Here is a 22,083-nt window from a genome sequence, read left to right as displayed (position 1 = left end):
CCATCCTGCCCCTGGACAGACGTCCTGGCTCGAAGCCCACGGCCAGGGCTGGCGACTGCTGGCCCCGCGTCCCGGGTCTCAGGGGAGGACGAGGGAACTGAGAGCCGCCCGCTGGCTTGCCCCCCCAGGCGCTAATCCCAGGCTCCCCGCAGCCGCCCCGGGGCACCTGCCCACCACGGTGCCCGGCCTGGGTGGCAGTGACGGGACCAGGGCAGGAGGCCGGCGGCGCGCGGGGCAGGCAGCTGGCGCAGGCACTGCTGTGGGCTGCGCTGGCGGCCAGAGCCGGGACAAGTGGCTCCGAGCCCCAGGGAGTCAAGGTGGAGGCGGGACGTGGCCCCGGGCCCGGGGGAAGCTGTCCGCTCGGCTCGGCCCCTGATTCCTGCTCCCTGGGACTCCTGTGGGCACTGAGGTGAGGGGCCTGCCAGGTCCCGTGCGCTCAGCCTCCTCCATGTAGCCCACATTTGGCCAAAACCTCCTGCCCCAGGCGAGCGGGGGATTCGGTCACCCTCTCCCCAGTGAAGCCACAAATGCAGATGGGGTGTGGGAGGGGCACCCCCATGCTCTGGCCTGGGGCGTAATTATACACAAAGCAGGCGAGGCACCTCGCCCAGCCCTGTCCTCCGAGCAGGGGCTCCCCTCCCCACGCCCTGCGGGCCCGGCCCCACCGCACACGACCACAGGCAGCGTCTCGAGAAGCTGTTTTTATTGAAAATAAAAAAGGCGGGACGCTTGCTCCCCCGTCAGCAGCAGCCACCCCCGGGGCCGCGGGCCCTGCTTCTGGAGCCAAGGCTCCGCGCGAGATCGACCCAGTGGCTCCGTGGGGGACAGGAGGGAGCCCCCCTGTGCCCCGGGTCAGAACTCCCGGGCCAGGAGCCGCGGCGCTGGGCAGGAAGGCAGAGCTCGGGACACCCCTCCCCGCGCGGCTGCCCCCGCCCCGGGCTGCGGAACCTCAGCGCAGATCCAGAGAGCACAGGGTTGTGAGTCCACGGCGAGCTCGTGAGACACACGCAGCTACAGAGGGCGCTCATCTTGCAGCTGCTGGGCTTTCCTCCAAAACCGGCCTCAGAAGCTTCTCCGGAACCCCTGAAACTCGGGGAGCGCGTCTCTGCCGCCCTAAGTTGGCTCAACGTGGAGACAGTGGAAGGATCTATTTGAAATCCACAGAGAAGGAAGGAGAACTTCGCGCTCGACCTCGGCGCTCGGGCTGCTCCGAGAACTGGTGTCGGGGCGGCCGGTAACGGTCCCCAAAGCAAACGTGGCCGGCAGGCGCCAGGCCAGGTGCTCGGACGAGGCTTCTTGCCTCACGCGAAACATGGGGCGCGCCTCTCGCGCTCCACCCTCAGCTTGGGGAGAGGGGCTGTTTCCACACGATTTCTTTTAAAGGGCTGGTTTCTTCCCGGGGTTGTCCGTGAGCATAAAGGATTTTCACAAGCCACATTTTGGGAGATTTTTCCTGCCTGAGTCCCCAGGGAGGGGCTGGGGGCGGCCGGGGCATGCCGGGGGGCTGGAAGGTCAGGCTAACCGCAGACACAGGTCTCCCAGTTTAAGCCGAGGTCAGGGATGGGGGTTTGTGCAAATGTAGGCTGTGGCCCGCCCCCCTGGAAGGGATCCCTCCCGGGTTGGCTGCCGCAGCACCCCACACCCTTGGAGCCAGGATCCCCCCCTTTGATCACTTCTGAGCTCAGGGTGGCATGTGCCGGAGGCCGGGGTCCTGTCCTGGCGCTGCTCACGGTGCAGATAGGGGCTCAGCAGGAGGCTGAGGGAGGCCCAGCTCTGGCCTACACCCCCCTGCTGTCCCCCAGCTCTGCCCCTGGGGAGTGGGGGGCCCAAGTCCAGAGCACCTTAAAGTGCTCATTGAGTTGAGGGCAAAATGGCAACAAGGAAGGCCACTGGTGGCACTGTGCCGGGCCGAGGGGCACAGGGAAAGCAAAATGCAAATCTGAACCCGACCCTCGTCCTCCCGCGGAAGGAAACCTAAAGAAAACGGCGGGTTCCAGGAGGGTGTGCCCTGGCGCCCCTCGCCTCCACCCGCGGGCCCGGGGCAGGTCCGGGCTGGGGGCGCTGCCTTCTCCGTCCTGCTCGCCACGGACACGGGGACGCCAGGCTCCTGGCAAGGGGTGCTCCAGGGTTCAGCCCAAAGTGGGACGGACTCTCGGGCCGTCAGGCCCCCGGGAAGTGAGCCTCTCCCCACGGTCCCTCGCGTTCCGGGGAGCACGCCTGGCTCCGCGGCCCCCTCCCAGAGCCGGGGGGCGCCCGTCCGCTGCGAGGGAGCGTGTGTGTGAGGTGAGGGGACCTCGGGCCAAGACGGTCCCGCAAAGAAGTGGGGCCAAGACTTGGGGCTAAGATGCCCAGAAACCACAGGCCTCCGCGGGCCACTGCTGGCCACAGGCCAAGAGGTGGCCTGGCGGCCCCTCTCCTGTCCCCTGACCCGCCCCATCCCGCCGGAGGGCTCAGCGCTTCAGAGCGTGAGGCCTTGGGGAGACACGTGCAGAGCGCCGCGGGGAGGACACACGCCCTGCCGGGGAGCAGGGAGGCTCGGGGCTCTCCGGAGAGGGTCCCAGCTCCCCGGCCAGGGCCCCAGAGGAGCGTCAGGGTGGGGAGGACCCAGCGCCAGGCCGGGGGCCCGGGTTGGCGTGCCCACAATGGATTTGGCACAAGGGGTGGCCCCTGCTGGACACAGGCAGGGCCAGGCTCGCGCAGATGCTCCTGGTCGCTGAGGACCGGCTGCGGGATGAGTCTGAGAAGAGGCGCGTGGCCTCTGTCCGCCGGGCCTTGGCCTCGGGCGCGTGAGTCATTCCACACAAAGGGGCCTCTCTGCCGGCTGGGCCAGGGCGGGACTTGCAGGCCGGCTTGCGGCCCTTGGCGGGGGCGAGTCAGGAGCCAGGGGCCGGGTGTGGTGGGGGCGGGAGGGAGAAGGCAGGCCCTGGGGCCCGAAGGCAGTCGCAGACGGCTGATGGGCAGATGTGTGGGGAGCACCTTTGAAAGGGGGTGTCTCATGGCTATGCTGATGGCTTTTGTCGGGAGCAGCAGGGACAGTGGAGAAGCAGGTGGATTTCCCGGGGACGAGAGGTTCTCTGCCAGGAGAGCAGGCCCCTGGGTCACCTCTCTATGGCTCAAGGGGGATGCCGCCCACCCGCAGGCTGATGCCCTGTCCTCCTCCAAGCCCGTGCTTTGGCAGCAGCTGGAAGGTGGTCAGCAGGTCAGACACGAGTCCAGAGGCGGCTGCGGAGGGCCTGGGCGCCGGGGCTGCCCTGGGTACTGCAGGGGGTGGGCCCGGCTCCGCCTGGGGCTGGGCGGCCTCTGCCGGCGGGCTGCTGGGGCAGGGCTGGAAGGAGTGTGGTCTCTGCTTGGGGAGGCCCCGGGCCTGCAAGACAATGAGGTCCCGGCCAGCCTGGTGTCGACTCGTGTCCTCCTGCTTTCCGTGTCCACTTGTGCCATCGAGGTGCCCCTCGGGTCGGCGGGCCCGGGGCCTGAGCGCTCACACCACAGCGTTGTTCACGTCCACCCCTTTGCTGCTCTGCGAGGAAGTCATGGGGTACTCAGCGCCCCGGGTGCCGTTCTCCTCCTTCCTCAGCGGTTTCCTGGGAGGGGAGGGCCGGGCAAGGCAAACACCCGTTAGTTACCAGTGCGGGGGGGGGGGGGGCGCTGGGGGTGGGCACCTGCCCTTCCTGCGAGCCCAGCAGGCTCTCCTGAGCCCGGAGCCTCGGGCCGGGAGTCTTAGTGGAGTCAAACCGAAGCCACGGATGGGCTTGGCCGGGGTGACCCCTGCGTCGTATGAGACAGGGCGAGGCTGAGCGTGAGGGGGGCGCTGGGGCTGAAGCGGCAGCTCTAGGTACGCAGAGACGGTCGTGGACAAACCGGAAGGTGCGGTCAGCCTAGGGGGACGTAGGGTCAGCCGGGCCGGTCTCTGTGGTGACGAGCAAACGGACACGGAGCAGGTATTTGGAGGTACCTGTGGTAGGAGCAGTGGGGTGAAGGGCTGGCGGTGAAGGTGACAGGGGTGGGGGGGCGGAAGGTGACGGTGGGGGGGCCAGCGATGGGGCGCTGGCCCCCCCTGGAGGTGGCAGCAGCGATGGTGATGCCGGAACGGAGGGTCCGCGTCATGGCGGTGGTGACGGCGGGGCGGAGGGGGGCGGGGAGGGTGGTGACGATGGTGACTCCGAGGGCAAGGCTGGGGGCCAGGGCGGATTGACGAAGGGGGTGGTGGCGCTTGGGTGGAGGGTGACGGTGGTGTGGGTGGTGGGGGGCCCGGGGGCGGTGAACACCCCAACTAAATCAGCGCGCAGTGCGGCAGCCGACACGCACGTCCAGCCCCCCGGAGCTCACCCGGAGGCCGCGTCCCCCCGACGCACCCAGGCCATGAGGCGAGCTGGCGCGGAGGCGGAGAAGGCTCTTGCTCGCCAGCTGGGGTGCTGAATTCCCGCTACTGTTTTCCCGGCCCGCATCGGATCCCTGCTCCTCGCTCGGGCCCGAGCGGCCACAGCCTCCTGATTCAGGCCGCACACTTTGTGCAGCTCCGTCCTATGCCGCGTGACCGCTGTGCCTTGGCTGGATCTGATGCCCGCGTGGCCACAGCTCAGGGAGCTCAGGGACCTCCGTGTCCCCAGTAACAGGGAATTGAGTCTCAATTACTTTTGTCGTGTCATCTAAATTGAAAGCTTGTGGCCATCCCTGAGAGCCTGGAGAGAACTTCCGCCTTCTCAGGTGTCCCCGGGGCGCCCCCAGGCCCCGCACGGGAGGGACTGGCCCTGGGTGGCCGGTCTGGCGCTTACGGGGTTCAGTGCACATGACTTAGTTTAGGGAGGGAGGGCCTGTGCGGTGGGGCCTGCTGGAGCCAACACCCCAAGATTGAATCTATGAACTGTTCCCCCTTCTTTTGCAGCAGAAGCAACTCACAAACATAGGACGAAGTCCCAGGCCACTCCCTCTGGGTGGACAGGCCCAGCCCCCACGGCTCCTTCTAGAAATGCCAGATGTAAACCAGCACTTCCTGTCTCGGGGCATCATCTCCGTGCAAAGCACAGTGGTCACAGGCCCCTCTCACGGCGGCCCCCGAAGAAGCTGGGCATGAAGTTAAGAGGTTCATTTCACGGGGAAACTGAGGCTAAGGGAGAGAGCGACTTGCCCAAGGATCCCAGCTTGCCAGCCTTACCACTTTCTAGCTGCGTGAGCTTGGGCAAGCCACTTACGATGTCAAGGCCTCAGTTTCCTGGTCTATAAAATGGGCACAATAACGGTGCCCATTCCATAGGCTTTTGGGAGGATTAAATATGTTAAGGCACGTCAAGCACTTAGAAGAGCACCTGGCGGACAGTGAGCGCCTGGAAGTGTTAGCTCTCGGAACTGCTGGGGGTCAGGGTCAGCGGGGAGCAGCTGCCCCCCTTCTGCAGACTTCCTACCTAACGTGCACCCCGTGGCGCTCCGGGGTCACTAGAGAGGCAGGCTGCGACCCAGCCTGGCCCCGAGAGGTGTGAGCCGGCCAGGGCCGACAGAGCAGAGAGAGGCCTCTCCACCCAGGAGCCGGCAGAGGAGGCCGCGGAGGCTCCCTACACGGCATGGCTCCTAAAACCAAGAGGATGGGAGGTGAGCGTCCTGGGCCAGGCCCCGGGTTCCCGCTGTGGGCGGAGGAGGATGGATTTTCCGACCCTGAGCCGTCTCCCCCAGCGGGCCTGGGGCCTGGGCCACTCCGGGTCCTCAGCTCTCAAGGCCACAACGCCAGCATCGTGGGCTCCGCGGGCACTGCCTCCCCCTTCCCTGGCCTGGGCGGGAGCAGACCCGGGCGAGGCTCCTCGGAGAGCGCGGGGGGGCCAGCTGGCGGGGGAGCTCCCGGGTCTCGAGGGGCGCAGCGGGACGCGGAGGGCACGTCGCCCACGTGCGGGGCCGAGGGCTGGTGGAGCTTGTGACCAGCCGGCTCAGGGCCAGCCCCCCGGCCTGGAGCCTCCCCTGGTCCTCCAGCCAATACCCAGTAAATCAGAAGGAGACGCTGTCAAGTGGCTTCGCGGCAAATCGATGGCCCAAAGGGACACGGCGCCCTTCCTGAGCCCGGGGTGTGCGGGGCTGGGAGGGGGCGGCCGTCATTGGCCACCCCCCACCCCAGGCTCCCCTGAGCTGGAAGAGCGCAGCTGTGGGAGAGGCGCCAAGGCCACCCGAGGGGCGTCTCGTCCTTGAGGGTCCACAGATCGATGTGCTCCCTCTCCCGGTCAGGCCCCCCGGGGGCGGCGGCTCCCTGCACCTGCTGAAGAGGTGTCCAGCCTCCCGCTGAGTATCGCTGGGGATCTCCCACCCCGCACCAATGCTCTGCCGTGGCAGCCAGAGCCTGGGCTGCCTTCACACGCCCCACTCCAGCTGCGACGGTGCTCCTTCTTCCGGGGAGTCTGATTCACCCACCACTCCTCCAAGGTGCACCTGGGGCGCCCCAGGACCGGGTGTGGAGCCCCCAGCACCGAGATCCGTGATGCATGGCCTGGCATCCCCAGCAGGCACCTCAGGCAGCGTCTGCCTGACGCGTGACCCTCCTGTGACTCAGGACAAAGAGGGAGCCGGCCAGAGGCCTGGAGGACCCTCGTCTGACAGATGGAGAAAATGAGGCCCAGGGGACCTGCTGAGCCAACTGGGGCTTGCCATGGAACTCAGGGGACTTGACTCCCAGACCCGGGTTCAGATCATCCTGCCGCCCATGACCTGTGCTGCTGGGAGTGGGGTGCGGAGGGAAGGGGTACGGAATGCCCACGGGCCCTGGGCCTGAGCACCTGTGCCTGTGGGTAAAGCCGCTCTTCAGGGACAGCTACTGACATGCAGGCCGTGTGGGTGCCCTGGCTGGGAACCTTCTGGCGTGTGGGTAGCTGACCAGGACTCAGGGCCGAGGCAGGTGCTGGTCCCATTGTGAGCAATGCCCAGCTTCAGGGTAATGCCCCCGCCAAGTCCATAAGCCCCCAGGGGCTCCTGCATCTGCTCCTCCATCTCTTTCCACCCCCAGATGCCACGCCAAGCTGGCATCTCCCCTTTCTACCCCAGCTGATGCTAGAACTACCCTCTTGGCACTCTTGCCCCCCAAGGCTGTGCAGGGGCCACTCACCAAGATCTCGCAGACCTCCCCCAGGGCTCCAGGCTGAGAGTTTAAAAAGAACAAACAGGTTTATCACTGAATTTCCCAGGTGCTTCCAATGAACAATCGACCAAAAAGAATTGCCTTTCCTGGGCGCCCCTGAGGAAGGGCGGCGAGGTCTGTGATTTGCCGCTGTGGTCGGGGCTGGGTTTGGGCTCAAGCTCTGACCTGCTGAGCCCTCGTGGGCTGTTCCCTTAACCCGTGTGACCCTCAGTCTCCTCATCCATAAAGCGGAGCTGGTGGGGAGAGTGGACATGGGGAGCGCGTGATGGTGCGGAGGGAGCCCCGCGGGGCTGCGGGCGGTGGGCTCCAGCTCCTGCTGTTACCCTTGCTTCGAGAGATGGCTCGAAGGAACCGGGCTGAGGGCTGGCAGCCGCCGCCCAGCGCCCCCCAACCCCGCCCACGTCACAAGACGCCCCGGGGCTGCTGGTGACATGGCCCTTCAGCCCCAGCGCCTGACCGGGCGTTTGTTTTAAGACTTAACTTGATATTTTACTCTTTCTGCTTTGGAATTATTAAAGCGAAATCACACAGAAGAAAGGATTAAGAGGTAAAGTGAAGAGTGACAGTCGTTCTTAACGTGGATCCTCTCATTCGGGCCTTAGGGAATTTTTTTAAACGTTGTCAGAAATGTATCCAGCCTCCCATGAGGCTTTGGCTGTTGGCAACATTTTTGTTTGCCTTTTGATGCTTCCATCCCCCAAGGGGAGCCCCGGAGGCCAGTTTTTGGAGGCGGCCAGAGCTGCCACGTTGTGCCCTCCAGAGGGCGCCACTCACACCGCGGCCTGCTCCGCTGGACGGGGCGCTCCGTGCAGCCCGGACCTCCCCAGCCCACAGATAACCACCCGTGCCCAGCCCCACCTCCACAGAAGGGTGGCGCCTGGTGACCTTTTTTGAAAGGCCAGGTGAGATGATGGTTCAGACATGTCAGCGAGTATGACTGATATCTTGCTGCTTGCTCACTCACGGCCCCGCTGGGACGCTCCTATTTGTCCTTCAAAACCCAGCTCAGGTGGCGCATGTGCTGAAAACCTCTGAGGCAGCTCAACCTCTCCTTTCCCCAGGGAAGAGTCGCCCTTCCCGGCTGCTCTCCTTCCTCTAGCTGTGACTATTGAAACATGGGAAGCTGGAGCAGGGCTGGGGGAGCACTTATTGTGTGCTGGGCTCCGCGGAGTATACATATGGTGCATAATACTTGCAGAAGCACCCCCCCTTTTTGTTCTGTTCAAAAACAGAACAAGGCTGCTATTCTTATTCTTTCCCGCTTGACAGCGAGGGAAACTGAGGACCAGAGAGGTGATGTGATCTCCTCCTGACCACACAGCTGAATGGAGTCCAGCCCCGGGTCTCCCCTTGGTGGCTCCATCACCCACCCTGCAAAGAGGGTTTCTGAACTCCTCGGCCTTGAGCGAGCACCCGCGGGGAGCCTGGGACTTACAGGCAGGGTTCGCTGCGCCGAGTCCGACATACAATTGGGCCTCTTCAAATGCTTGCTGAGCTGAGCTCCCTAATAAATGACAGGGGCGTGATGTCTGAGGCCAGACTGCAACTATTTCAGCAAAGAAAGAGGCAAAAGAAAAAGGAAATAAATGCAGCAAATTCCTAGCAGACTCCTGGGGACCTGGGGCAGGGCAGATGGACGTTCACTTAGTCTTTCTGCTCCTTCCGTGCGTCCCCGTGTCTATGATCATGGGGGTGGACGGAGGAGCAACCCCCCAGCGAGGGGCCCCACTTACCTTTTTATGGCTTTGTAGCAAATGATGACAAGCACGGTGAGGAAGACCAGGGAGGCACAGCACACGGCGATGGTGGTCACCAGCCCTGCCCGCCAGGCTTCCTCCGCGGGGCACGAGGTAGAGTTGGGAGCTGCAAGAGACAGGGGCGGCCTCAGTCTCCCGGGCGAGCCACTCCCCGGTGGGCTCAGGCGAGGGGCCGGTGCGGGCGACACCAAGGGTGGCCTCACCGCCCCTTGCTGCGGGGCCTGGAGGAAAGGTCGCCGCTCTGGCCTCTCCCGCTGGCCTCCCTGCCCCCCCCCCGCAGCAGGTGACATCATGGCTGGCCCCCCGCCAGGCCGCGTGCGCCCAGCAGAGGTCAAGCTGAGCCCCCGGCCATCCATCCTGCCTTGGCATGAGCCAACTGACAGCAGGTCAAGTTTAATTTCCCATGAAAAATAACAGAACATCTCACTCCGCAGTTGAGGCATTAAATCCGCTTCCTCTGAAGGTGGGGTGAGGCGCAGGCCCCCGGTGCTGGGGGGGGGGGGAGGGAGAGTGGGGGGGCCTGTCAACATCAGATTCTTCTTCTTCATTTTATTTTATGTATTTTTCACATCGTTCTTCATTGTTGCACATGGTGCCTCCTCCTCATCTCGGTGATGGTCCCGGGGACGCCCCCACACCCGCTCGCCCTGCGCCGTCTCGCCGTCCCCGTGTGGATCCTGCTCCCCGCGCCGCCTGCAGAACGCCTCCGGCTGACCGTTGCCTGTTGCTTTTCATTTTCACTGCATTTTAATACCTTTCTTTTTCTGATCCCTTATCTGGATCCTCTACATTCCTGCTATGAGTGAGACCACCCGGTATTTTTCTTTTTCTTTCTGGCTTATTTCGCTGAGCATGATCCCTTCCAGCTCCAGCCATGTTGCTGCGAATGGCACGAGTTTCTCTTTTTTGATGGCTGAGTAATATTCCACGGTGCTCATTTCTTGCCAGAGGCGAGGTCTATCCCTCCTGGGTTTGGCCTGAAGTGGGCGGCCACAGTCATCGCCTGCAGGGGGTGGCTGGCATTTGGGGTGTTTTGTCTTTGACAAACCATCAGACACTGGGCGTTGTGGGGGGGGGCTGGCATTCAGCCTGGTGAGCCCTTGGGAGACCCTGTCCTCCACCTGGCACGGCCGTGGGGAGGACCTGCAGCACAGGGGTGCAGGGCGCTTGCACCAAAGCCAGTCCACTCCTCCTGAGAATGTGCCCTCCCGGGTTTGATTCCCAGTCGACAGAGCCAACGTTCCGACATACCCAGGGCGGCTCCCGTCATGGCTGGACACCAAACCAGCCCCACTGGTCTGATGGCGGAGCCCACGGACACACCCTTTGCAGATGGGACACTGAGGCCAACAGCAGAGAGAGGCCCATCAGGGCTTGAGCCCCTGTGTGCCTATGGCACGGCCCGTGGCTCTCACAGCTCTGTGTAGATCCCGGGAACCAGCCACCTGTCTCTGCTCCGGGACCACGCCTGCGCGGGATGTTTCCTGACAGGAGGGAGTGGAGCCGGGGGACAGTGAGCCTGGCAGACCAGTCTGCTTCTGTACCCTGTCTTGCCTGGTTCTTGGCAGAAGGGAGGGATGGTGTGTTCTTCGTTTGCGCGCGACCCATCCTTAGCGGTGGATAAGGAGTAACCCAGGGCTTGACCTCTCGACCTGCGTGTGGCCACCTCCAGAGGCCAGCCGCTGTTCCCACTGCTTATGGAGTGCACCCTGAGTGCCAGGCATGCGGGGACCCCCTAGGCGTGTGGTGGGCCTTGGGGGCACCATTAGATTTCTTCCTAACTCGCAGAATTGCCAGGCTGTGGTGACTCATGACGAGGCTGCCTGCATGGCCTCCTGTCTGGACCGCAGAAGCTGACCCAGCAGTGAACGTAATTGGGGGTGCGGCCTGCCGCGGCCCTCTCTCCTCCTGGCTCTCTCTCCTCCTGCTCCTGGGAGCCTGGCTCCTAGTGCCTCGGGCAGATCCCACCACGGAGTGCAGGCTTGTTGAGGGTCCCCTGAGCCAGAGACCAGTGGGCTAATGGGCTAATGTCCTTCAGTGGACATTATGTCCACACACCATGGAGGACAGTGACATCTGTGGGGCACCGAGTTCAGAGGCTCCCTGGGCCTGGGACACTGCCAGGAACTCGCCATGTTGGCACCTCAGGCGCTGGGCCTGGCATTGGGAGCACAGGCCCCTGGGGTCACACAGCCCTGCCCCAAGGGACCAGCTCCTGTGCAGGGGACCCTCAGGGGGTGTGGTCCCTTGCTGCACCCCCAGGCTGCCCACACGAAAGGTCTTCCACCCTGCGTAGTGAGGAGCGGTGCACACGCGGGACAGCACACACTGCTCTTGAATCACCTGCTGCTTTTATCTGGCTCGGAGGCCCTGGGGGGCCCCAGTTTCACAGACCCCGCAGACGGCGGAGGAGCCTCAGAGCAGGGGGGAGCAGACCCGGTGCTCAGGCCCCTCAGCCTTATGACCGGCCCGCACACCCCAGCACTGGCTCTCAGGGGGCCGCTTGCCTTTCACTGCTGGGCCCCTTGACACAGACCAAAGAAGCAGGGCTGTGGGGGCCAGAGCTGAGCCTCCCCCCGCCCCCCCGCCCACCCCACACACAGCCCATTGTCTCCCGAACACAAGGGCTGACTCAGGCCGCTGCGACCCATTCACGGGCACGGGGCATCCGCGGGGAGGCCTGTGCCAGGGGCGTCCACCCCCCCGACGGGCGGTGTGGGTGTGGGGCCGCTTCTTCGTGTCCTGCCCTGCAGGTGCCACAGCTTGGGGCTGGACTTTAAAAGCAGAAACACAAGATCAGACCTTGGCTCTGAGGGCAAACCTCTGAAACAAGCCCCCGCTTCCAGAATGCAGAGAGAAGGAGGTTGCCCTTGCAGCTGCTCTAGGGGATAAGGGCTCCCTGAGCTTGGGGGGCCCTTCCATCCCGTCTGCCTGTAGGAAGCTGACTCAGGCGTTGGGTGCAGCACAGACACCCCGCCTTTTCATCGATCTTCTGGATCCTCCCCCAGACCAGAGTCCCACAGCAGAGAGACCCCGCGCGGCCGGCGATTCTCTGCCTGCACTTCACGGCGAAGGGAGGGAGCTCCGGGCGCCCCAGCAGCCAGCCAGAAACAAGGGGTACCCCCTCCATGCTGCCAGAACAGCTGTGGTGGACGCCGCACCCGAAACGGGGGTCACTGGCCTCTGGCATGGGGCTGCAGGGTGGGGTCCCTGGAGGCCGCGCCGGGTGTGGCCTGCTTTGGGGGAGCTGTCTCTTGCTCCCACCCCCCAGTGCTGCCGGCGGCCCCCGCTGCCTCCCCAGCCCGGGAGCCCCTCCGGCCCCAGTGCGCGGCCTGTGGTGTCGCGCCCAGCCCCGGGCTCTCTCCTCCGCGAGGCCGGACACCACACGAAGGCCCGGGAAGTGTCTGGGGGAAGTTGGGCCAGAGACGGAGCTACGCGCGCCACCACAGCGGCCTCCGGCTCCAGACGGGCCGGGACCTCAGGATAGACGAGGCCGGACACCCCCAGGTCCCCTGCTTGGCGCTGCCGCCTCCCGGCTGTGCAGACGCCCCGCAGCCTCTCCGCCCGCCGCCGCCTCTTCTCAGCAACCGCCGCACACGTGCCTCTCGGGGCCCACCCCGGCCCTGGCTGTGTCCCTGCACCCCGACACCTGCCCTGCCTCCTTCCCGCTGCCCTGCCTCCTCCAGGCCTGCTGGCTCCCGCCTGGTTGGGGCGCCTCCCCCGTTGGGGCGCCTCCCCCGGGGCGCTCTCCTGCTCCTCAGGGAAGTCGCCCCCACTGGCTTGGAATCAGGGCCCTGGAGCTGAATTCCAGATGCTGCCCCTGGGGGAGATCATTGGATCTTTTTATTTTAATGTGTTTCTCCCCATCGAAGCCGGGGGGCAGCCACAGAACCTCCTCCGCCGGCCGGGCAAGGGGAGATGAGAGAGCCGGGCAGGCAGGGCTCGCAGCAGACCCCCTCGCCCTACTCCCAGGAGAACCAGGATTCTCCCCCGTGTGCCCCACCCTCCCCCAGCTTTGGGGGGTGGATCCGGCCCAGGGGGGTGTTGCGTGTCCTCGGCCAGCCTGGCTGCCTCAGTCCTGCCCCCCGCTGGCCCAGGGGCGGGCACCCCATGCAGCTCTGGCCGGTGACAGGAGAGGACAGGTCTGCTGGGGGCTTCTGGAATTGTCTCCTGGCTCTTGAAGGAGAGGCCTGGAAATAGGCCGGTCCCTGTGCCTTGTGGACGCAGCTACATCCTTTTCTTTACCCCCACACAGAGTAGTTTAGAGGCGCTGAGGGTGCTGGGGTGCAGGGGGAGTGCACGGCAATGTCAAGTTGGGTGGCCAGGGTCAAGGTCAAAGAGTGGCATTTAAGAGACTGGATTTGGGGGAGCTCATCATGCTGGTACCGAGGGATGAGCCAAAGCAGCAGGCCTGAGGGCTGCGTGGGCCTGGCATGTCTGAGGCGCCGCAGATGCTGGTGTGGCCAGTAGAAAGTGGACAAGGGAGGACAGAAGGTGATGGCGCGGCTCAGGGTCTGGAGGCCAAGGAAGGCCTCAGGCTTTCACAGTGAGAAACGAGGTTCCTTTAGGGGTCTGGAGAGAGGGGTGTCGAGGTGACACGGTTGCTGTGCTTAGAGAAGACTGTGTGTATGTCGCGGTGGGAACTTGGGAGGATACAGCCGAGGAGAGAGATGGGGGTGGTTCAGATGGGGGTGGAGAAAAGGTAGATTCTGGAGATGCTTAGTGGGCAAAGCTCATGCAGGTTTGGGTGTGGGGAATGAGACAGGAAAGAGTCAAGGGTAACTCTGAGAGTTTGGGGCCATCTTGTGACGGGGAAGACCAGGGCAGGGCAGGTTTTGGGGTGTGGAGTCTGAGGTTCTCATCACACCCTCAAGAGAGATGGGGAGCACATCGCTGAGTCTAGAGTCTGGGTTCAGAAGCAAGGGTTCGGCGAGAGGCATGAAACTGGGATTGTCAGCACCCAGGCCTGGTGAGATCAAGTGCGGGTGCAGGTGGAGCAGAGAAGAGGGTCGAGACCTGGGCCCTGCCTGCTCCACAGTGAAGGGGCCCAGAGGAGGTTGGGAGCAGAGACCAGCAGGGCTGGGGGTGGGAGGGGAGGTGTCAAGGGCCAGCAGCAAGGACATCAAGGAGGAGCAGGAGGTCAGCTGAGGGCAAATGTGAGGAGACTGAGGACTAACCACTGGACAGAGCACCATGGCGGTCACCACTGACCATCAGAGGTAGTTTGAGGACGTGGTAGAAGAAGCCTGATCGGGCAGTTTAAGGGTCTGAGGGAAGGAGATGGAAATAGCAAACGTGGACAGCTCAGCAGTGAGGGTTTGTTGCAAAGGGGTGCATCAAACTGAGCCCTAACTGGAAGGGGGGAGACATGACAGCCAGGGGATTTTAAGATGGGAGATGAACGTGTGCATGTGTGTGTGTGTGTGTGTGTGTGTACTGGCAGCCATGCCCCAAGAGTGGGGGGTGGCCCCTATACCCAGGTGGGAGAGCGGCGCTGTGTCGGAAGGGCGCAGAGGCTGGGAGTGGAGGACAGGGGGTTGTGGTAGAAGCTTCCTTGTGGCTGTGTCCGTTGTCTCAGGGACGAGGGCAGCGAGGTCAGCAGTTGGGAGTGAGGATGGGGGTGCTGAGCATTCCAGGGACGCAAAGCTGGCGTGGACGGGTGTTCCCAGGGGCAGGCGAGCGGAGGCGTTGGGGAGCGGAGGAGCAGGACAGCACAGGGAGGCTCGGGGTCGTGCACCTAAAGCGAATCCAGATCAAGGTCGCCACTTTGCCTCAGTCCACTTCCGTGGCCAGGGGCGTGGGGGGCAGGTGGTGTGCACACTGCGGGAGGGAAGGCGGGGCGGTTGAGGGAGCACCAGTGAGTGAAGAGCGCTCTGGGCCACAGGAGGAAAGGGAAACGCAGGAAGCAGGCACACGAAGACGCCCGGCTTCTCCTGGGTGGGTGGCGGAGCTGACCTTGAACCCCGACATCTGCCCCCGGGACTAACCTGTGAACCTAACGCCAACCTGCTCCCCAGCGGTGAGAGGACACAGCAGCTGTTGACATTCAGCTTCTCTAATTCCCTCCTGGGGCTGGTTCTGCACGCGTAGCTAAGCCGGAACTGGGCCGCAGGTGCAACTACGCCGAACACGCCGAACACGCGGCGGGTATATGCTAACAGCTGGCACCCCGGGCAAGCTCAGGTCCATCGACAACGAAGACTGTGTCTTCCAGCCACCCCCTACCCTCTACAACCCGTCTTAGCTGCCACACTGAGGAGACGGATTTGAGCCTCCCATTTCCTTGCTGGTTGACCTTGCAACGAAGCTCTTTTTCTTTTTCTCGAACCCCGCGTGCAGTCGTGTTGACTTCTACACACGCCGGCAGCAAACTCCTGCGTGGTAACCCCTGTCACTGCTACACAGCGAAAAACAAGCAAGCAGATCCAGGGGCCACTGCAGACTGCGGAGAGAAACGCTTTGGGGAAACCAAGGCAGGATGACACGGGAGAGAGTGTGTGACGGGGGAGGCAGCATCCCCCTGAGCATCAGGAAAGCCTCTGAGGAGGTGACATTGAAGCCGTGACCTACAGGGCGGAAGAGAGAAGGCAGCCTGGGGGGAGGGTCCCATCGAGGGCCTGTCTGGCTAGCCAGGAGAGGAGCAGGGGGTTCGGGCATCTTGCGCCCAGTCTCCCCACTGCCCCTGCAACCTCCCCACGGAAGCCCTGCAGAGGGGTTCCAGGCCTCTGCATCTGTGGCTCCTAGTCTGTTGCCCAAGCTCCGGGGACACCCACTCCTCTGACTTATTGAGTTCTGCCTGGAGTCCTGGGCACGGAGCCCGGCGTGGTGGCCGTGCGGCTGCTCGTCATCAACAACACTGTTCTCAGGCTCGGCTCTGAGGGGGCACTTTAAAAAAAGACTCAGCATATTATTAATAATTGTCTCCATCGTTCCCATGCCTAATTAGGAAAGGAAATGATGAACTGGGTTTAAGTCTCGGTAGCAGGGACAGCCACAGCCATTCCTGATGCCAGGGGAAGGCCCGGGCGGAGGCCTGGGCGGAGCAGAGCACAGCAGGCCGCTGCCCGTGGCATTTCTTATGCTTCTGGTGGCAACTGCCGCACACGTCTCCCCTAGGCCTCCTCCCAAACAGCCTTCTCTGTTCGGCTCCTTAAGGCGAGGACTTGTTTCTCAACAGCACGACTTCTTCAGTGCCCGCAGTCACCCCTCCTCTGTTCCTTGCCCCGGTGCCCTCCCCAGGACGGCCAAGGCTTCTGCCCCCACCTTGGCTGCATTGTTGCCCACAAGGTCGGAACTCATCGGCCTTAGAACAGCACAGTGAGGTCACAGGGAAGTGACGAGAGAGTGCCGCACTGGGGAAGCTCTAGGTGACCACCTGAGCCCACCCTCATTGCCTTCCGAGGCTGATTCACTCTCCTGATACACATCTGCTAAGCGCCTCCTGTGTGCCAGGCACTGTGCTGGCATCGGATGGTCGGCGGAGCAGACAGTAGCTAATGATGCTAATTTGGTAATCACCAGGTGGCGCATGCTGGGATCCTTGCCTTACCCAGACACTTGGCTGTGCAGGGGCCTCAAGAAAACATAACAGCGCCCTGAAAACAGAGCCAGCGTAGAGGGGCTGCCAGTTATGAGCTCATCTTTGTCTGTGAAGTTCGTGACCTTGGGAGGGGGAGGTGCTCCTAAGGGGACATGTTCAATGTCCAGTAGAGTCCCAGCCTCTCATGATGATCAGTGGCGGAGAGCTTTCTCCTCTCCTGAGGGCGCTTCACATGACGGGGACTCCGTCAGTGCCCAGTCAGGTAGAATCTGTTCAGTCTAAACAGCTATGATCATTTCTAAGCGGGACTCAGGATCAACTTAGACCAGTGGTTGACAAACTATGGCCTCCAGGTTGAGTCTGGCCCACCCCTTGTTATTGTAAATAAAGTTTTATTGGAACACATTAGCTTCATAATGTCATAATTGCTCTCTCACAAGCACCACCTTGGTTGACGGGGTAGCGACATGCCCTGGAAGGTTGGTGGGGTGCACCGAGTGTTGTTCTGCCTGCTCTGGGAAATGGATAGAGGGCAGGGTTTCCACAATAACACATCGGTGGTTCTTCCAGAGGCAGGTCTAGGTCTGAAATGGAACAGACTGACTCCCAAGGCAGGAGAGTTGCCACACTGGTGCCAGGCTCCAAGATGCTTTCTGACTCCCGATTTGAAGAAAGTTCCTCCCCAGCTGAGCAGTGACCCAAGCAGTTCAGATCCATTTCTCCTCTGGTAGTTTGAAGCACAAGAGAACCACTGGTCCCCACTGCCTGTTCTGGGGACATCTTGGGGTGTTTTATTTGCTTGGCCATACTGCCAAGTGGTGACTCAAGGGGTCATTTTCCACCTACAGCTGCACCCTGACTTTCTGGGCGCTGCAGCCCTTCTTTGGAAGACCAATCGGGGGCTGCTGGAAGGCTAAGTACATTTGCTGCCACCCCAAGACCCCCCTCGAAATCCGCCCCCACCTGCCGAGCTCTCTTAACCAATGATGGACAGGAGCCAAGTGCCGTGTCCAGTCCCCTGCCACTGGCTGGGGAGAGCAGCGAAGCATGACTCTCAGCAGTCCCCTGTGGGATCAAGCAGGCCTCTCAGTTCTCACCTGGTTTTCTCTCCCTCCCTGTCCCACCTCATCCACGACCTTCCAGCCTCCCCTGAGAAAACTGTCCCTTCAAAAATCCCGGTCTCCAGCTGGTGGACAGAGCTCGCATGGGAACCCCTGACATGGTCACTTTGCTGCTGAAAGGCCCAGGCCTGTCTTCTAAGGCCTCACCTGGAGATGACATTCCCTCCCCACGAGATTTGCATGAGCTTTCTCTGTTCAGACGGTTCCTTCCATGAACCCCCAGCGGCCAGCTCTCTGAACAGAGCTGAAGTCCTACCTTAAAGTTCCCCGTCAAGTTAACGTCAGAGTGATTTTGTCACCAAGGGGCAGCAACGCGGGCGAGAACATCCTATCTCAGTTGGTCTTGGTTTATGAAGGAAGAAACCTGACGCGTCTGATTCGGGGACACAGTCATAACATGAAGAAGAAAAACAAAACCCACATATACTCGGATACGGCCACACGTGACCACTTTAGTTACCAAAAAAAAAAAAAATCATATTTAAAATATTTAAATATTTAAATCATATTTAAAATCATATTTAAAATCCAGCTCCTCACTTGTCCTGGCCGCATTTTAAGTGGTCCGCGGCCACAAGTCGTGAACAGGCCACAGGGACAGCACAGAGCTAGATCGTGGACATTCAGGGCTGACTGGAAGGCGCCGGTCCAGGGCGGCGAGGTGAGCTGCCCTGCTCGCTCTCTGGAAAGGCCGTCGAAGGTATGCACGGTGCTCACGGGAAGCAAAGCGGACGGCCCCACGCAAGCGCCACAGCACTGCGCTCCACGCGCCTCTGCAGTGCTAGTCATGCCCCCTCAGAGCCTCGCCCAGACACGGGCGAGCGGGCAGGGTGAGCACCACTCTGGAAGCGAGGAAACTGAGGGCGGTGCGGAGGCGAAGAGCACAGTCACAGAGCTGCTAGCGACGTGGCCACACGGAGCCCAGAGCGGCGGCTGCTGGGCCGCAGGACACCGGGAAAGGGAGGGACGCCCAGCCGTTCAGCCCCTGAAGGAGCCGTAACTGTGCAGAGGATCGCGCGCGGGGCCCTCTGGCGCGAGGAGCACCTGTGACCACCGTCTTCGAGATGACAAAGCCCACGGAGGCTCCAGCCTCCTGGGGAGCACGGGTCCTGCTGGAGGGAGCCAGCCCCCGCTGCCCTGCCCACAAGCAAGTCCAGTGACCTGGGATTCGAAGGTCTCGACTTGGCCACTGCCTCCTGCCTGGGCATTTCCTTCTCTTTCTGGACAAGCAGCTCAATGAAAGATCAAGGCCACACATCTGGCCTCTGGGATTGTCTGGGAAAACCTCTGAACTCCTGCAAGTCACTCCCCCAAGCTGGATTTGAGAGTGGGGACCTGGGCTGAGAGCACTATTGATATTTGGGGCTGGTGAGTCTTCATTTGTACAGGGCCATCCTGTGCCCCCACAACATCTACCCACTAGATGCCAGTGGCACCCCTCTCCCAACCATGAAGACCGAATGCTCCCTGGAGAGCAAAATCTCCAGGTGGAAAACCAGGGGGCTAGAAGGTCTCCAGCTCCTGTGCTTGGTGCAGAGGTGAAGCCTCATTCCAGGCACAGCAGTTGTGCAAAGTTGACTTGCCTCCCGCCATGCACTGCGCAATGGGCGATGGCCTTGAACCTGAGATTCTGAGCCAATGGCCTCCACGGTGACTCCCAGCTGCTCAGAGGCTGCACAGAGGAACAGCCCCGAGGCAGTGATCATTTTCTCTGCCAGCGCGGAGACAATGTGTCTCTGCCACCCACAGTCCCGTTCTCTGGAAGCCTGAGAACAAGAAGCCCATTCACTCGCCGAAAGGGCAGGGGCAGGCCAACATCTATTCCAGGAAACGGTGGCCTTTGGCCTTCTCTGGTTGCTGGCAAGGGCGACACGGAAGCTTGGGAACAGGGACTGTCTTGCTGCCTTGTTTTTCCCCGGGGGGAAGGAAGAGGCAGAAGCAACGGGTGCTCCTCCCTGACCTGCCTGGCAGAACTTCATCATCTTCCCCAGGCGAAGGCCCAAACTTGGGGGCTCTTCCCAGCACCCCTGGAGACCGATCCTTGCCTAAATGCAGGGATAGAACCAGCTCTTTCAGCACGGGGCGCCCCCAAAACTGAGATGTCTGGCCAGAGCAGCTGGATGTCAGCGTGTAGGATGCCAAACCCCAGATGCCTTAATCCCATAACGGAACGTGGAAAAGACCATAACCGCCATGAAAAGACGTGGTGGTCGCCACCCCCACACGCTCATCCACGCCACGGCTGCCTCTGTCTGTGCAAAATGCCAGGCCTCGGGGAGGACTGCCGGGCTGTTTCTGAGCCTTCTTAGCGCTGTGAAGGCTGTTTGTCATCTTGGTAGACACTTGGTAGCCAAGTGTGTGCCTGAGTTTCCAGAAGATTTTAGGAAGAATATCCTTCTATTAAAAGTTTCAATGAGCTTGATAAAAACATACGGAGGCCCATACCGAGATGCTCAGCCCCACTGGGCCTGCATTTCGACATCTAATCCAGCAGGACACATGGGTCCTCTGCCCCGTTTACAGAGGGATGGGCGCCTTGGCCCAGCAGAAAGAAGATCTTAACCCTGCCAGGATGCCTGGGCCTGCCCTGTGGCCCCGAAAGTGTGCCTGGCCAGCCACTCAGCCCCTCCAGCCCTGTCCTCGTGCCTTCAAGGGTCACGGACTTAGCAACTGGAGAGCTGGCGGGAAGGGGGTGAGACCAGGTTTGCTTCGTGCTCACTTTACCCAGGAGCAACAGAAAAGGGAGGTAAAATTCCCCGCAAGGGAGAAGTGAGAGAGCAGCGGTTTACATCGCATTCAGGATGGAGGCTCCCCCTTTACTCCCTCATAGTCATGAGCGGCCTGCGGGCTTCACGCCAACATCCGATGGCCGCTGAGCACCTCGCGCACCCGACCGCCACCACCTGCTCTTTCGTTTCTGTGACGGCCGCCCACGCAGGTCACCAAAGTCAATTGTTCCATCGTCTTCCTTTGACGGGGACATTAACGGGGTTTCGGAGGCCAGGGCTGCCTCACACACACAGGGGCCCTCCAGGAACCAGCTGCATGTTCCTGCTTCAGGAAGCTGAAGTTGCCCTGTGATAGCCAAGGCCTAGGGAGGCGCCCGCCCCGTCAGAGCCCCTCGCCAGAAACTCTGATGCCAACAGTCCCCGATGCTGGGGACGCTCCTGAGCCATAAAATAGGATCAATAACTCCAAAGGTCCTCAAGAGATCTAGAAGCTGGCAAGCAGGAGGAGGTGGAGCCTACGGCCGGCCAGATACCCAGTTCCCCTTCCCAGAGGCAACACTACGGTCCCCAATTCCTCACGCGTCCTCCGGGCCAGCCGGTCTGGGCGTATTTATATATGCTCCAAGGGAGAGCACCTCTGATGGAGCGAACGTGTGTCCACCATGTCCCCCTTCCCATGTTGGAACTTCGCCCCCAAGGGGCTGGGGTCAGGAAGTGGCGCCTTGGAGGTGCTGAGGTCAGAGGATGGAGCCCTCACGAGCGGGGTTAGTGCCCTTCTGGAGGAGGCTCCAGGGAGCTCTGCCTCTGCGCCCTTGAGGACATGACAAGAAGGTGCCTTCTATGGATCAGAAAAGGGGGGAGCCAGACCCCAAACCTACCTGTGCTTTGACCCCGCCCCCCCAGCACACCGGGACGCCATCATTTCTGAGAAATAAGATGTTCTGCTTACTATGTTTCACACTGTTTTCACATCAGTGCGAACAGACCGACCTTTTTTTAAAGAGCTGGATGGGGGTGGGGGGAGCACGGTTTATTTAACCCTGAGGGGAGCGGTTTTTCTATGCAGGGCCTCCACACTTTATCTGTCATTTTCAAACCCAAATGCTAATTTGGTGCTAAAACTAACTTGGTAGCAAGACCTGAGCCGAGGGGAAGTGTGGTCCTGGTCTCGACTCGCCTGTTTAGTGGGATACCCACACGTTTCACGGCAGAGGATCACGGATGTGGGACTGCCTGGTGGTGTCACTTACGCGACGGCAGACACTCGATTGCTTTTCTGAGTTCTGAAACACGCCCAGCTCCAGGTTTACCGTGAGGGACATGGAGGATTTCCTACACTTCTGTTAGACGGGCTCCTGGGGCCTTGGCGCTTGTCAGGAATCCACGCTGAGGCCTCCCTCCTACCCCCGAGGGCCGGCTCATAGGCAGCAAAGCGAAGGCGCGAATACTGGTGAGGTGAGGGAGGAAGAACCCACTGGAGAACAGAAATCCAACCCCTGCAGGCCATCGGCCCCCAGAGTGCTTGCTGACGCCTGTGGCCACTTTCTCTTCCTCCCCTCCCGGCCCCACGCTGCCTCACTGTCCCCTTGTGCCCTTGAGGGCCTCCACTCGGATAAGCCGACTCGTCCCATTGACTAGCACAGGAAATGCTAGTTTTTAAGAGAGTACAGAGATCAGGTATTTAAAACATGAAGTATCTTTGATGGTTAAATACGGTCTTGAACTTTCTCCTTTTCAACATCAGGTGCGGCCTTGCGACCACCGCCCAAGTGGCATCTCATACGGCCGCCAGTCCAGGCCCTCTGAGGGGCAGGGAACGGGCGGTGTC

At 61.8% G+C, this 22,083-nt stretch overlaps 1 protein-coding gene across 1 annotated transcript in view; it reads right to left on the bottom strand.

Moving 5' to 3' along the window:
- Positions 1-3,478: 3,478 nt before the first annotated feature.
- PRIMA1 (proline rich membrane anchor 1) overlaps positions 3,479-22,083 on the bottom strand; it is a gene marked incomplete at both ends in the record, with an annotated part of 42,560 nt that continues 23,955 nt past the window's right edge. The window contains 2 exons of the mRNA XM_084239857.1: positions 3,479-3,581; positions 8,842-8,971. Coding sequence (XP_084095983.1) covers positions 3,479-3,581; positions 8,842-8,971 — 233 coding nt within the window. The remainder of the gene's footprint in view (positions 3,582-8,841; positions 8,972-22,083) is intronic.

Source organism: Talpa europaea (assembly GCF_964194135.1).
Source record: "Talpa europaea genome assembly, chromosome: 8".
Classification (NCBI taxonomy): domain Eukaryota; kingdom Metazoa; phylum Chordata; class Mammalia; order Eulipotyphla; family Talpidae; genus Talpa; species Talpa europaea.
Note: the sequence above shows the minus strand (reverse complement) of the source record. Positions and strands in the feature narration are given on the sequence as shown.